This window comes from Ciconia boyciana, chromosome 4, assembly GCF_034638445.1.
Source record: "Ciconia boyciana chromosome 4, ASM3463844v1, whole genome shotgun sequence".
Taxonomy (NCBI): domain Eukaryota; kingdom Metazoa; phylum Chordata; class Aves; order Ciconiiformes; family Ciconiidae; genus Ciconia; species Ciconia boyciana.
In genome coordinates, this window is record NC_132937.1 from 68,801,918 (window position 1) to 68,814,602 (window position 12,685).

Below are 12,685 nucleotides of genomic sequence, written 5' to 3' on the forward strand. Positions count from 1 at the left end.
ATCTAATTGAAGAGCTTTCCACTCCAGCTGCCGTATCCTATTTTTTAAGTAGATTTACAATGGCTGACGCAAGTATGCTGCCTTTGGGGCCAAGATTGCTGCAGCTCACAAGTTGTCAGGGACATTTCTTCATGTATCAAGTGCTCTGATTCTTGCCAGTGGTCTTGAACCTTTTGAAGAGGGTTTATAAGTCACCAAACAAATGCTTCCCACAAACACACATAAGCATTATTTGTGCATAAGTTCCAGTTATCATAACATGTGTGTGTTGACAGACTAGTGCAGTCCAAAATTATGTAAACACTTAGAGGAAACTAAAACTCATTTATAGATGCTCAAAAGTACACTGTAGGAAGCAATCCTGTAGCACAGAGCAAAGGAACAGGCAGATCTGCTTAGTCTGTTGACATACTATGTCTAATTCCCACCATGTCTGTCCTCAGTGCTATGTTACATGTTTTTTGCTGATTCCTGACAGCAACTTCCAAAAAAACATAAACAAATCAATTATGTAATTTTGCACTTACAACTTAACCGGACCTTGGCGCACACACACACGAGCACGCACACACACGCATGTCTTTTTCTTCTTTTTTAACATGCAAGTGCTTCCAGTGTATTCACGTTCTCAGGGCGACCAAGCTTAGTCTGACTATTGGCTTTGGGAGGATCTGATGCCAGCCAGCCGTGCATAATGGCTTCTTTGTCTGGCTGTCACATGAACAGCGTTGTGTTACAATCATTGTCACTCTGGGCTTAAACTGCAAGGCATGCTTTCACACAAAACATTCACTTTGGGGGCTCTTTTTGGCAGAGCCCTGTGATCTAAACTCTTTTGCTCCTCTTCAGTTAATCAATTCAGCAATGACAAAACTTTAAAAGTCAGGATTCAAAAGCTCTCATCCAAATCAACTGATTCTAAAAACTCCTCTATGGGTCACATGAAGAAAGGGGCAAGTAACATAAAATAGCCATCATCTAAATTACTATGCGTGAATCAACACCAAACTCAAGTGTTGAGCAACATGTTTAATAAAAAATAGACTGCCGTAGTACAAAAGGTCTGAATGTAGCCAACAATAGTGAAAACACAGAAATAAGTTTCATTTAGTTCACCTCTGCAGTATGTGAGGTCAGAAGTATACCACCGTGGTAGTGGGATCCTCCTAAAACCCAGTTTAGAAGACAAGCACAGCACCGCAGCTGTAAATTCCTCCCCTTTGTTCCACCAGCTAAAAACCTCGCTGTTCCCGCCTGCGTCTACAGTGCAAGGCAGATGCACCCTGTAGCCCTGACCTTTAGATATGAATTACGACGGTCAAAACTGCATGTCAAAACTAGACTGCAGCGTCCAGCTTCCTCCAGCACATGCTGGTTCCCCATGGGAAACCCCAACGCACCGGCAGAGCCGAAGCTGGGGAGGTCTTAGGCAGCTCGCACACCCTGGGCTGGCACCACTGCAGAGCTGCGGCGTGACTGCAGAGTACAGGCACTGCGCGTCACTGCCAGATCCACTGCGAACCATGGATGCGGATCGCATCATGAGTTTTCCTAAGCCCTTTGATAGCAGAGTATTTTGTTCCAAATAACCGTTAGGGACAGGAAAAATCCCAAGTCAAAGTTACCTCCACCTCAAATATTCTTCTCCTGTACTTCAGAAAAATGTCTGCAAGACAAAATTAAAACAGGTCCACAAGATAAAAGATGAGTAACTGACCAGGTGACAATGTTACTACTTGCTGTGTAAATCCTTTAAATTCACCAAGTACCCCAAAAAAGTCCTGAATAGTAGATAAACAAGATTTCTGTATAGGAAAAACTTCAAAAGATGCTGTGAACATGCTGAACTCATTGAGACCCTGCACGGATGTCTTTGTTTTCATTAATGAAAAATATTCTCACAGGGCTAAGACCAAACTATGTCAAGAACGCCATCCTCCTGCCCTTACTGTCTCTCTGAATCATTCTGTGCTGCACATACTTGTCTCGTACAGTTACTTGTGGAATACAGCACTACTCACTTAGAAGAAGGCTTACAGGATCTACCCCTGAAGGAGATAAGCGTGATGCAGAAAGAACTCATAGCATAATACTTGTGATGTACAGAAAACTCTACAAAGCAATGGCTTCTTTCCAAAAGAAACTGGGGTGTGTGTGGAACAACAAACTACCTGCTTGCTTATTGTTTTCTGTCCAGTTCATTCTTCTTTTCTTTGCAGTCCATCAAAGTAACATATCTTCTAATAAACTCTCGTTTGATGTTCCACCCTGTTACTGCTCATAGACGTGTCAGTCACACTAAACACACATTATTGCTCTCTTGATCATTTTTCTTTCTTGACCAGCCCTCCCTCTTCTCTACATCCTCCACCACTGTTTCGAGGACACCCTCCCAGACCAGCACTGCCCATGAGAGACATCACTGGGCTGGGTCAGGGCCCCCCAGTCTCATGCCTGGACAACTTCACCCCACACCACAAAACCCTGTCGGTCTTCTCTTGTCCAGCCTGACAAATCCACCTTCTGCATCACCGTAAGATCATGACTTCTCTGAACCTCCCCTTGCCTTTCATGGTCTCTTCCTGTGCCCAACACTTCTCGTACTTAACAAGATGTTGACCCCTTTTTTGGCAGCGTACCAGCCCTCATTGGTAATATACTGGTGTTTCGGAGTAGTTCTACACTGTCTTCTATTTGAAGACTCTCATCTGAAAAAAAAATCATTAATCCCATTAAACATTTTGATTTCTATTATTTTTGATGAATAAATAATATAACAGTGGCTTGACAGATGTTTTCATTACTTCATTGTCCTTCCTTATTTCCTGTTGTCTTTTGTCTTAAATTTTAGATTATAAAAGGCAAGATCATTTTTGCTATTGTTTTTGTGCTGTTGTACAGCTCCTGTGACTGGAGTGGGGGGACACTAGAGCTGTACAACCTACAGCTGTTAGTGCTAGTGTTTCTATTTTAAATATAAGCCACATTAATATGAAGCCTTTATATTCAAGTTTCTTTGCAAGAGTTAACTTGCATCTCTGTGTGTTCAACAAAAATAATTTGGTAGGCTTAGAAGAGTGTTCTTTTACAGCAGCAGAAAAAAGATTAAATTTATTTCCTGAGGTCACCCAGCAAGTCAGTGTCAAAGTTAAAATTATGCTTTCTCCTTCCCAATCTGTATTATTTCATTGTCTTGCACATCAAAACAGCTCAGAATTAGTACCTCATTGCAGACTACGGGCTAACTTCTCTGACAATCAGATACAAAACACAGATAAAACATGAAACGCTGGCTGTCTACATTTTAATATAAACCTAATGTGTACATCCAAAGGCACGAACCACAAATCCTTACACAAGCAAAGCATCAATTAAACACCAGACAGTTTGAATGGGTTAATTAACAAGAATGCTGACACAATCAATAAAGCTATTCTAGTAAAGCCAATCCCTCCCCAGAATACTCCTCCTATTTTTCTGATAGATGGCTTTAGATGATACATACTCTTTTCATAAGAAAAACATCTAGAATATCAAGACACAGATTCTTCTCATAGAAGAAAAAATAATGCAGTTATACCTAAGTTCATGATATGCTGATTCTAGCATATGTTTCAAATCTTCAAAGGGGAATATGAGTACCAATTACTGGGAAACTCATCTCTTGATATTAAAAATCAGGGTCAAATTCCATTGCTGACAGTGAGTTGGTAACATAACTACTATATAGTGAAATCTGGTGCCACTGGCATCCTTCATCAAGGAAGACACTGCTTAATGGGAATAAGGATGTAAGAACTTTAACTGTAATTCCACTACACCATTCCACTCCACATCTCAAGAAAGGCTTATAGTGGATTTTTACTGCTCTACACTGTGTTCCGTTTAAAAAACGAATATACTGTATCACATCCATGGTACGGTATTCTCCATGGAAGAATCAACATATCTTTGTTTTGACTAAAATTGTAGCACATATGCAAAGAACCTGTTTATTTTTTTCCTTCCTCAAAAGCCACTTACTTTGCCTAATGAGAAGAAGTGAAAATGCCTAGACAAGAAAAATGTATGTAGAGGCATGGAGCAAAACTCCTGACAAGTAATCTAAATATAAATTCAAGGGATCCTTACCAGCTGCAGTCAAAAGCCCACTCCAAACTCTGTTAGATGTTAATCAAACTTAAGTATGTTAATACACAGTTCCCGTGTTCTTTGCCTAGATGAGTTAACTGCTTTTGTTAAACTGCATTTGCTTCCTAGGTGTATGCCCCCATACAGCAGAATACATCTTTTTGTGGAAAACGTGGTTATGAGAGTCACCTAAGGATCGTTCACTTGGTCAAACTCTTCTGTTCACCTACAGGGCAGGAACAGCTCATTTAACACTGTAAGCCCTGGAAAGGTCCTCCTGGTGCCCACCCTGTGGGGACACAACCCCACACCTCCAGTCACATTTACAGTGTTGGCATTAGCTATGCATATTATAGCTAGAGCAGCTAAATGGTAAAATTTATGGTGTGCAAAGGGCTAAAGCATCATGCTATTGAGGCAAAGGCAGTACAGTTTCTGCCTACTGGGGAGTCAAAACTGGCATGCACAGCCCTGCCCCTAGAGAACAGCATCAGCTCTGGACCATTTCACCACCTGATAGTCAAAACGGGAACACTGGTAAGTGATTTCCAGGGAAATTAAATAAATACAACCACTTTACTTCACACAGATCACTGAGCAACTAGCAGTTGATAATTTTTTTGCAAGATATGGATTGTAATCAGTGGGCAAGACACAGAAAATTCATTGCCTGTCCTGTGAACTGCTCATCTTCTAGCAGAGACTTGCAACACTCCAAACTTACAACTGCACCATCTTAAGAAGGCAAATGCAAAGCCATGCCATCTCCACAGCATATTAACAATCAATACTAACATGATGCAACTGATCCACCTCTTGTGGGAGCGATACGCATTTAAATTTGATTGTATGACAAGGCCACATGGTGATTACAGTTGTCTGTGTAAGATAAATTAAATCAGTTTTACTAGGTAAGGTCCCATGTTTTGATGCTGTGCAGGTGCATGAGTTATATGAGCAAACAAGTAGAAACTTGGGCCTAAATTACATTGTTTGTCCAGCTTATTAAAAATCTGGAGCACACCGGCCCAGCTGGCCTTTCTGACTTGAGACGGAAAATAAAAATAGGCTTCCTAATACCGTTTCTTTTGCAGGGCCATTGAATAGCAACCGATACAGATAATTCGGCCACCCAGGCTGTTATTTTCCCAAATTCTGTCTCCAGCTCAGACAGTTGCACGCCCCCCTGCACTTCAAGAAGAACGCACATACCTAATTACATATGCTTTCCTCCCAGTTATTGTGTTATTGGGCACAAATGGCATTTAGGGGTGTTGACAAGGAAACTGAAGCCTGAAGCCAGCTTTCAGTTTCAGTCTCACATCAGACATGCTGCTCAGTCAAAGCATCTAAGACTTTTCAGCACAGATCTGTAGCTTATCTGCTGGGAAACAAATGTCACTCCCCAGACATGGCTTTTTTTTTTTTGTTCTTCCAAGTTGCTGGATAAAAACATTTTTCCCAAATAGAGTCATTACGTTAATCTGCTTTCCAAACTGCTGCTGCCAAAGCTCAGTTACAAACCTGAGAAAGTATGCCATGAAACATCTTCAGCACTGATGGCATGTTCCAAACTGAGGTTTTAAACTCGCTCTATAGTCAAAAGTTGGTACTTGAGAAAAACTTCAGAGCTCTACACGATTCCGGGAAAGACATGTCTGCTTTGACAACATTTAAGTGCTCAATGACTGGCAGCAACATTTAAGTAATTTGTAAGATTACCAAAAAGCCCTGCATTCCCTGCTCATTCTAGGAAAAGCAGCTGCTTATTTTTCCTAATTGATTTGTGCCTGCATTTCCAGATTGAGCCTACTTCTTGGCTGAAACACGAAATAGGAAATATTTACACTACTATGACTGTTGCCAAAAGAAAATCTGTACAGGATACCACACAACTGAGAATTTCTCTAGGCAGCTTCTGCTGGAAGACGTATGCTGGAAGGAAGTCAAGTTGTTAAGCCGATGTGGATTTTCACGTGCAGGTCATGCTTATTTACATATATACACAAACATCCCTCTATCTCAGGACGTACCCTCGCTCCAGTCTCTCTTTGGGACTGCCAAAGCCCTTCCGTGAAAACGAACGGTAACCTTTAATAAAAGACCTTTCGCGAAAATCCTCTGCTCTACAGAGAGCCTGAACCGACCCGTCCCGGCTCCGGATCGCCAGCGCGGGAGACGGAGGCGATGCGAGCTGGGGGGGCGAGATGCAGCTGCCCAGAGCCCCAGGGCCGCCCCCCCCAGCCCGGACACCCACCAGCGACAACACGGAGAGAAACACGCGCGGGCTCCTGCTGCTCTGCAGAGGCGGCGGTACTGACGAGCGGGGCCGGACCCCACCGCTACCCCGAGGGCACCTTTGCCGAGGGCAGCCCCGGCTCCGCTCCGCTCCGCTCCGGGGGCGATGCCGCCTCGCCCCCCCCCCCCCGGGGCGCCACCCGACCCGGGATGCCGCCGCGCTGCTCCGCCGCACCCGCGCCCGGCACCGCGGCCTCCCGGCGCCGCACCTGCGGGGCGGGACAGGACGGGTCGCTGCCTACCTGTCCCGCGGGCGCCCTCCCCGTCCGACCGGCCGCCGGGTGCCGCCGCCGGGTGCCGCCGCCGGGTGCCGCGCCGCCGCTGCGCCGAGCGAGGGGCGGTGTGTGCGGCGGGGCCGGCGGGGCGCAGCCCCTCCTCCGCCCGGCCCGCCCCCGCCCCTGGCCCCGGCGTCGCAGCAGCGGCGTGTAGCCACGGGGGACAGACAGACAGACAGACACTTAACCAGTTACAGGCTTTTCAGGCTGGTGTCGCCCGTGGGGCGCTCCCCGGCGCGGACGCTGCCTTCCGCCCTCCCCCGCCCCAAAACAGCCTCCCTCCGGTCACCTGCAGGCACAACGAAAGCTACATAGGGGCCGCAGAGGTCGTTTTGTTCAGCCCGGTGAAGGATCAACCTACCCAGCCGGTGGCCGAGGAATAAAATCGTCAAAGCTCCTTCGGTCCCACGAGCGGGAGCTGGTCCTGGGCTCCACAGAAAAACGGCCGTCGTGTGCTCCCCTCCGGTACTGCGTGGGAAAGGAAGGACATCATTACTTTTTCACTTATATGTATTTTTGCATGTTTAAGTAGAGAGACTTGTTATTCCCCGAGTATTTCAGGTCAATCAGACCTGTGAGCCTGCTTCGCGACTAAACTTGCAGCGTGGAGCACAGAAAGGAAAAGGTTTTGTGAAACTAAGCAATCACTACTTGTGTCTTTATACAAAAGAGAACCCAAAAGAGACGGACAAATGTGTCGCACACCCACCCACCCCTTTTAACACAGCCTCTGCACGACAAAACAACTGTTCGTATGTTTTAAGCAATATGAAATGCAATCAAAAATAACGAGGACAGTACCATCTACCAAATCAGCGTTCGCAAGGGGAAATCTGCCTTGCGTAACTGGTATTATTTTGCCAGTAGATGGACTTTCACTCTTTGCGATTGACATACCAGGAAGTCGTGCCATTAAAGCATCTTTTTCGTGACAGAAGAGCGGGCAGGTTGTATGGCTGCGGATCGCTAAGGCCGGGGAGCGAAAGCAGCGCCCGGTTTGCGCAGAGCCCGGGCCGGGCGGGAGGGAGCCCGGGCCGGGAGGGCTTGGGCTGTGGCTGGATGTGCTGGGAAGCAGAGACACCTGCTGTCGCTGCAAGCCCCGGGGGTCTGGGAAACTCCTTCCAGCACAGTACGGCAGCTGCACGGCTGGAATGGCTGTGATACTATCTGTAGATAATATCTTCGATTTACCAAAAAAAAAAAAAAAGCGATAATCCAAATTTTCTTGCCACATACATTCCTCATGCCTGTCTCTAACCCTATTAGAACTAACGGCAGTTTTGCTGTGATCTCAAGCCTAGATGATTAAAAACCACTAAGAAATAGCACTAAGTTGGCAAATACCAAAAAGAAAAAAAAAGAAATTTTTCAAGGTGATTCAAATTAAAAGTCCTAATTACAGCCAGATTTTTTAAGGCAATCCAGAACGAAAAGTTAATTGTCTGCACAAGGAGTTGATCTAGCCAACTGAAGATCACCAGTGTCGGTTGTATGCTTGTTGCTTAAATTTGTTTAACTTCATTACCCTTCACAGGACCATGTATCTGTTTGCTCCTTCTCAATGTGTGTGCCTTAAGACTTATTAGTGTTTTAAAACACTACAGTTTCTCCATAGCGGTAAGTTTGTCATTTAGTTGCACATCACTGTTCCTCCAGTTTTGGTGCCAGAAACATATTCATTCTCAGATCCCTAGTTAACAAATCAAATGCAGTTAGGCCAATTGTGTGTTACTCCTTTTTGACATGTCTTACAACTTGAACTTCCTCTCTGTTTCTTTTAATCATTTGTTCATCTGTAATGTATGCATATGGATGTGAAATAGTGAGGAAATATATTTATATTTTTCATCCTCTTTTGCACTGAGAACCACATTCTTCTGGGAATTGTCTCATTTTCTTTAAGGGAAGTTGTGGAAGAATAAGGAACTACATTATAAGAATACGGCCTTAAGTGCTTATTCGAAGATAACTTCCTACGTAGTACATTTGTCATGGAAATACACATACCAGGTAGAAAATGAACAACCTTATCAACAAATGATGCAAAGAGAAGATGTTCTACCAATTAACTGGATTGCCTTTGATAAGAAGTTCCTTCTTTTTTCCTTCCTTTTTTTTTTTTTGGGGGGGGGGGTATACCTCTTCAGACTGAACTCTTCAAAGTAGTCTGAAGCTAATAACCCTGTCTTACTATCAGGATAAGAATTAGTTTAGAGATGCGCAAGACAAACAAATCAGGACCAGAGCTAAAATTATTTGCTTTAGAAGCCAGTTTCTACATCTCTCCTCAGTCTAAAAGTCCACACTGTTTCCTGATTATTTGGAACATTATTCTCACCGATAACAAATGGAGAATAACAGCATATTTTCATTTCCACCATGCTAAACTGATCTCCTTAATCAGACAAAGTTTAAAACATTGTTCAGTGAATATGCTCAAAACCAGCCTGAAATACAATTCAAGTGTCTCTATAAAAAACTAGGAACCTGTAGAGGATCAAACATTGTACTAAAATGTTTAGTAATTTACTAACCTGTAGAGGATAAAACATTGTACAATGATGCTCAATCCCTAAAGGTTGAGCATAAACTCAAGCTAGTCATCATTGCAAAGGCCAATTAAGCCTACCTGTGGTAAGAGACCTGTCATGGGATGGGGTGACCTGGCCTCTAAAGATGTTTGTCCATCACTACTGACTAGCCATGACTTAGACATCTTAACTTCTAGGCTGCGATAGGTGGCGTGAGATGAAAGCCACCCTATGTTGCGTACTCAGGGACGAGCTAGGCAGTGTATCCCGATTGCTGGCCAGAAGCACACACTGAGCTGCAAAGCCTTTCTGTGAAGAAGGTATCAAGAAGTCATGATTCTCAACAATTAATTGCAGCAATCAAGAAGTAATTCCTGTTCTGAGTGCAGGAGAGAGGTACATATCTTGAATACTGCAAGATGATAAAAATGTCTGACTTGTTAATGAAGCCTGAACACTCTTAAAAATTCTGAGGACTACAGGACAAAGAATGAGACTTACTATGTCTGCACTCTGCTGTTATCACTAATGCTCTTCAATTCAGCCAATAAGGCTTAATTTCAAAACACTCTAAATGTTTTAAAACATTATGATGCCCATATATGGTCCACATAATTTTTATGTAAGCATGATTATTTCTCCACACAAGTAACACTTTAAATAAGTAATAGCCAGTTTCACTCTCTGACTCCCCAGGAAAAATTAATTGTATGATGATGTCTTTGATCGGCTTTCTCTTTGAGTATGGAAAATGTTTCAAATATTGTGTGGAACATCTGGATTCTAGACACTGAGCAGAAATCACAGGGAGGTTTGTCTTTGACCATATCAGCATCTCAAGGCCTTTGAGTACACCCACAAGAGGTTGTGAACACATGTAAGTGACACTGGGTAGTAGTAAAGCTTCAAAAGGAAGAGCATAGGTCCAGAAGAGGAAAGGTATTGAACACTGTCTACTGAGGAAAAAAAGTTATGTAAGCATAAAATATGCATGTATATAAACAGCACAGAAAGAGTTATCTACAGATCTACCTATCCAATATTTTCCACTTCTATTTACCACTTTACCAGCCAAATTATTTGATCTGAAAATGACTAGATGTGAAAATATAGAACATGACTGATTCAGGTAGTACACAGAAACACAATTGCATTAGAACACAAAATTTGCACTCACAGTCCAGATCATGTCTGCAATTTCACACTGTCAGGATTTCAGGATGAGATATTCCTTTTCAGAAAATGAGGTATGAAGGAGAGAGGTGGTGTGACTATGAGTTACAAGCGGTTTCATCATTCTTTAACTTTGAAAGGATGGGAACACAGCGTAACGCTGCTGCATTCCCCGAATGCCTCATGCATATGCTGTTTTTCAGTGATAAGGGGAGTGCTGTTCGCTTTCAAACTGTAATTGCAGGGAAGAGGAAAAGTGAAAAAAGGGGATCACTGAACTCAGGATGAGTCTTCTAATTTGCGCTTTGGCCTTCGGAAGGCAAAGGTGAAATGAAGCGGTGATCGTAGGCTGGTCCCAGACTTTAAATTACAAGGTTCTGGGGAGTGCAGGGAGAAAAATGGAGAACAGAAGTAAAAAAAGAAACAAAGCAAGTGGGGAAAAAATACAAAGATAGTAAGAACAAGGCAAAAATAAGGTAAAAAGGCAAAATAATAAACAGAATGAGGAAGGAGAAAGGAATAAGCAAAATAATATGGAAGAGATGATGCAAGAATGGTTTTTGAATTGTCAGGTTCTTCAAAGACATCCATCCTGCAGTTCAAGACAGGCAATATTTTTAACCATTCTTTATCATTTTATAACAAAAATATTTTGGGCCTAGTGCTGGGCATGAGCACTGGTGGTAATCCTGCTATAGTATGTGGTAATGATGTGATAACAGAGAGAAACAGGACAATTTAAAAATCTCTGACTCTCCATTTCTTTTTTTGGTGTGGATTTGGGGACATGTCACAACAGATTTTGAAAACAGTTATTTCTTTGAAACAGTTATTTCTTTGAAAACAGTTATTTTTTCACTTTATAATAGTGACCAGGGACACTACCAGGTGGAAAACAGTAACTGCTGTGGCCAGCAGACAACTACTTAACATTCTAGGCACAACAAAATATGCACAGAAGACACAAGCAGTCTTGTAAGATCATCTCATCAAAACAAATTAAACTAAGATATAACTTACAGTATCAGCTTTTGGAAGTGTACAGCATTTTCTATGTACAAAAATTACCTTTACATTGCAATGATCCTTTTTAGAAAAACAGTGTTGCCATGCTTGTGTTATTTAAGGTAGCGTAATAGGAAAATCCAGGATTGTTTATCTTACTGCCAATAAAAGGGCAAACAAAAATAGCTTAAATATCATTCACCAAAATTACTCTGTAGTCTTCTATAACACTATTTATCTAAAAATTCTCAGCTTCTTGCAACCATTAATTCAGTAAGTGTTGAGATACCTATGTTTCTCGTACACATTGGTAAACTGACACTCAGACTGGCTGACTGACAGAGCTTAAAACAGGCCTTAGATGTTTTGAATCACGGTTCCTTACTTGCCAGTACTAGGTGACACCTTTAAACTGCTCCAAATGTAACTTTTTCCCCAGAACTCAGAATTAGTTAGTCTTATGCTCTGAAATCTCAGGATTAAATAAGTTGCCTTGTGTGCTTCTCAATAAACATGAGATTTTCACACACTGATAAAAAGAACAGCTGTTACAACATCTTCAGTCTTATCAACAGACATACACTCTGTTTAAAAAAAACACTACAGCAGCCTAATGGTAATGCTTTTTCTTTTTTAAAATAAGATTTTGTTCTGTAACTTCCCAGTATGCAGAAATCATAATGTCCAGGGGAGGTATTATACTCCATTCAGAAGCAACACCATTCAGGGACACTTCTACCTTGCAGCAGTCCCATCCCCATGGGATGCTCCCCACAAGATCCCCTACTTATCTTCTCACCATCTCTCTGCTATTGACTTTGTGAAAGAAGAGCACTGAGCAGTTCAGATCACTCACAACAGGAAAAAGCCTTTCCACCAGTTTACTACAGCTCAGAATAGTGCGTAGAGGCTGGTGACAGAAGCCAGGAAGTGATTTCTTCCTACCACTCCAAAATATGGTCAAGCCTAGCGCAGATGACAAGCAAGGACACTCTAAATACATCTACATAATATTGCATTTATCTTCTGTAGGAGGCAGGCAGTGATGGAATAACCTGAACAGCTCAGCATCGCCTTTGTTAACAATGCTTCAGATCTTTCAACTCTAGCAAAAATGTTTAGCTTTTCTGTTTCTTTTTTTGTCTCAGACTCATTTCCACTTAAAAATCAAAGCAACACTTTTAAAGAATATGCAATGTGCAATGTTTCTTTCTCTATTGTGTTTCTTCCTCTACTGCGCAACTTTATTCTAAGTGATGATACAGTCCCAGT

The 12,685-nt window shown here is 42.6% G+C and overlaps 1 protein-coding gene across 6 annotated transcripts in view; it reads right to left on the reverse strand.

The window, feature by feature from the left end:
• The window catches only part of MEGF10 (multiple EGF like domains 10), a 110,977-nt gene extending 100,484 nt beyond the window's left edge, over nt 1-10,493 (reverse strand). For 3 of the 6 annotated variants that reach the window (XM_072859772.1, XM_072859769.1, XM_072859771.1), the window contains exon 1: nt 6,672-6,744. Coding sequence is in view for 1 of the 6 variants with exons in the window: in XM_072859768.1 (XP_072715869.1) it covers nt 7,066-7,172; nt 10,413-10,424 (119 nt within the window). In the remaining 5 variants the exon portion in view is untranslated. Of the gene's footprint in view, nt 1-6,671; nt 6,766-7,065; nt 7,173-10,412 lie in introns of those variants that run through there. The other 3 variants (XM_072859768.1, XM_072859773.1, XM_072859770.1) reach the window with 3 other exon arrangements.
• Nucleotides 10,494-12,685: the final 2,192 nt, after the last annotated feature.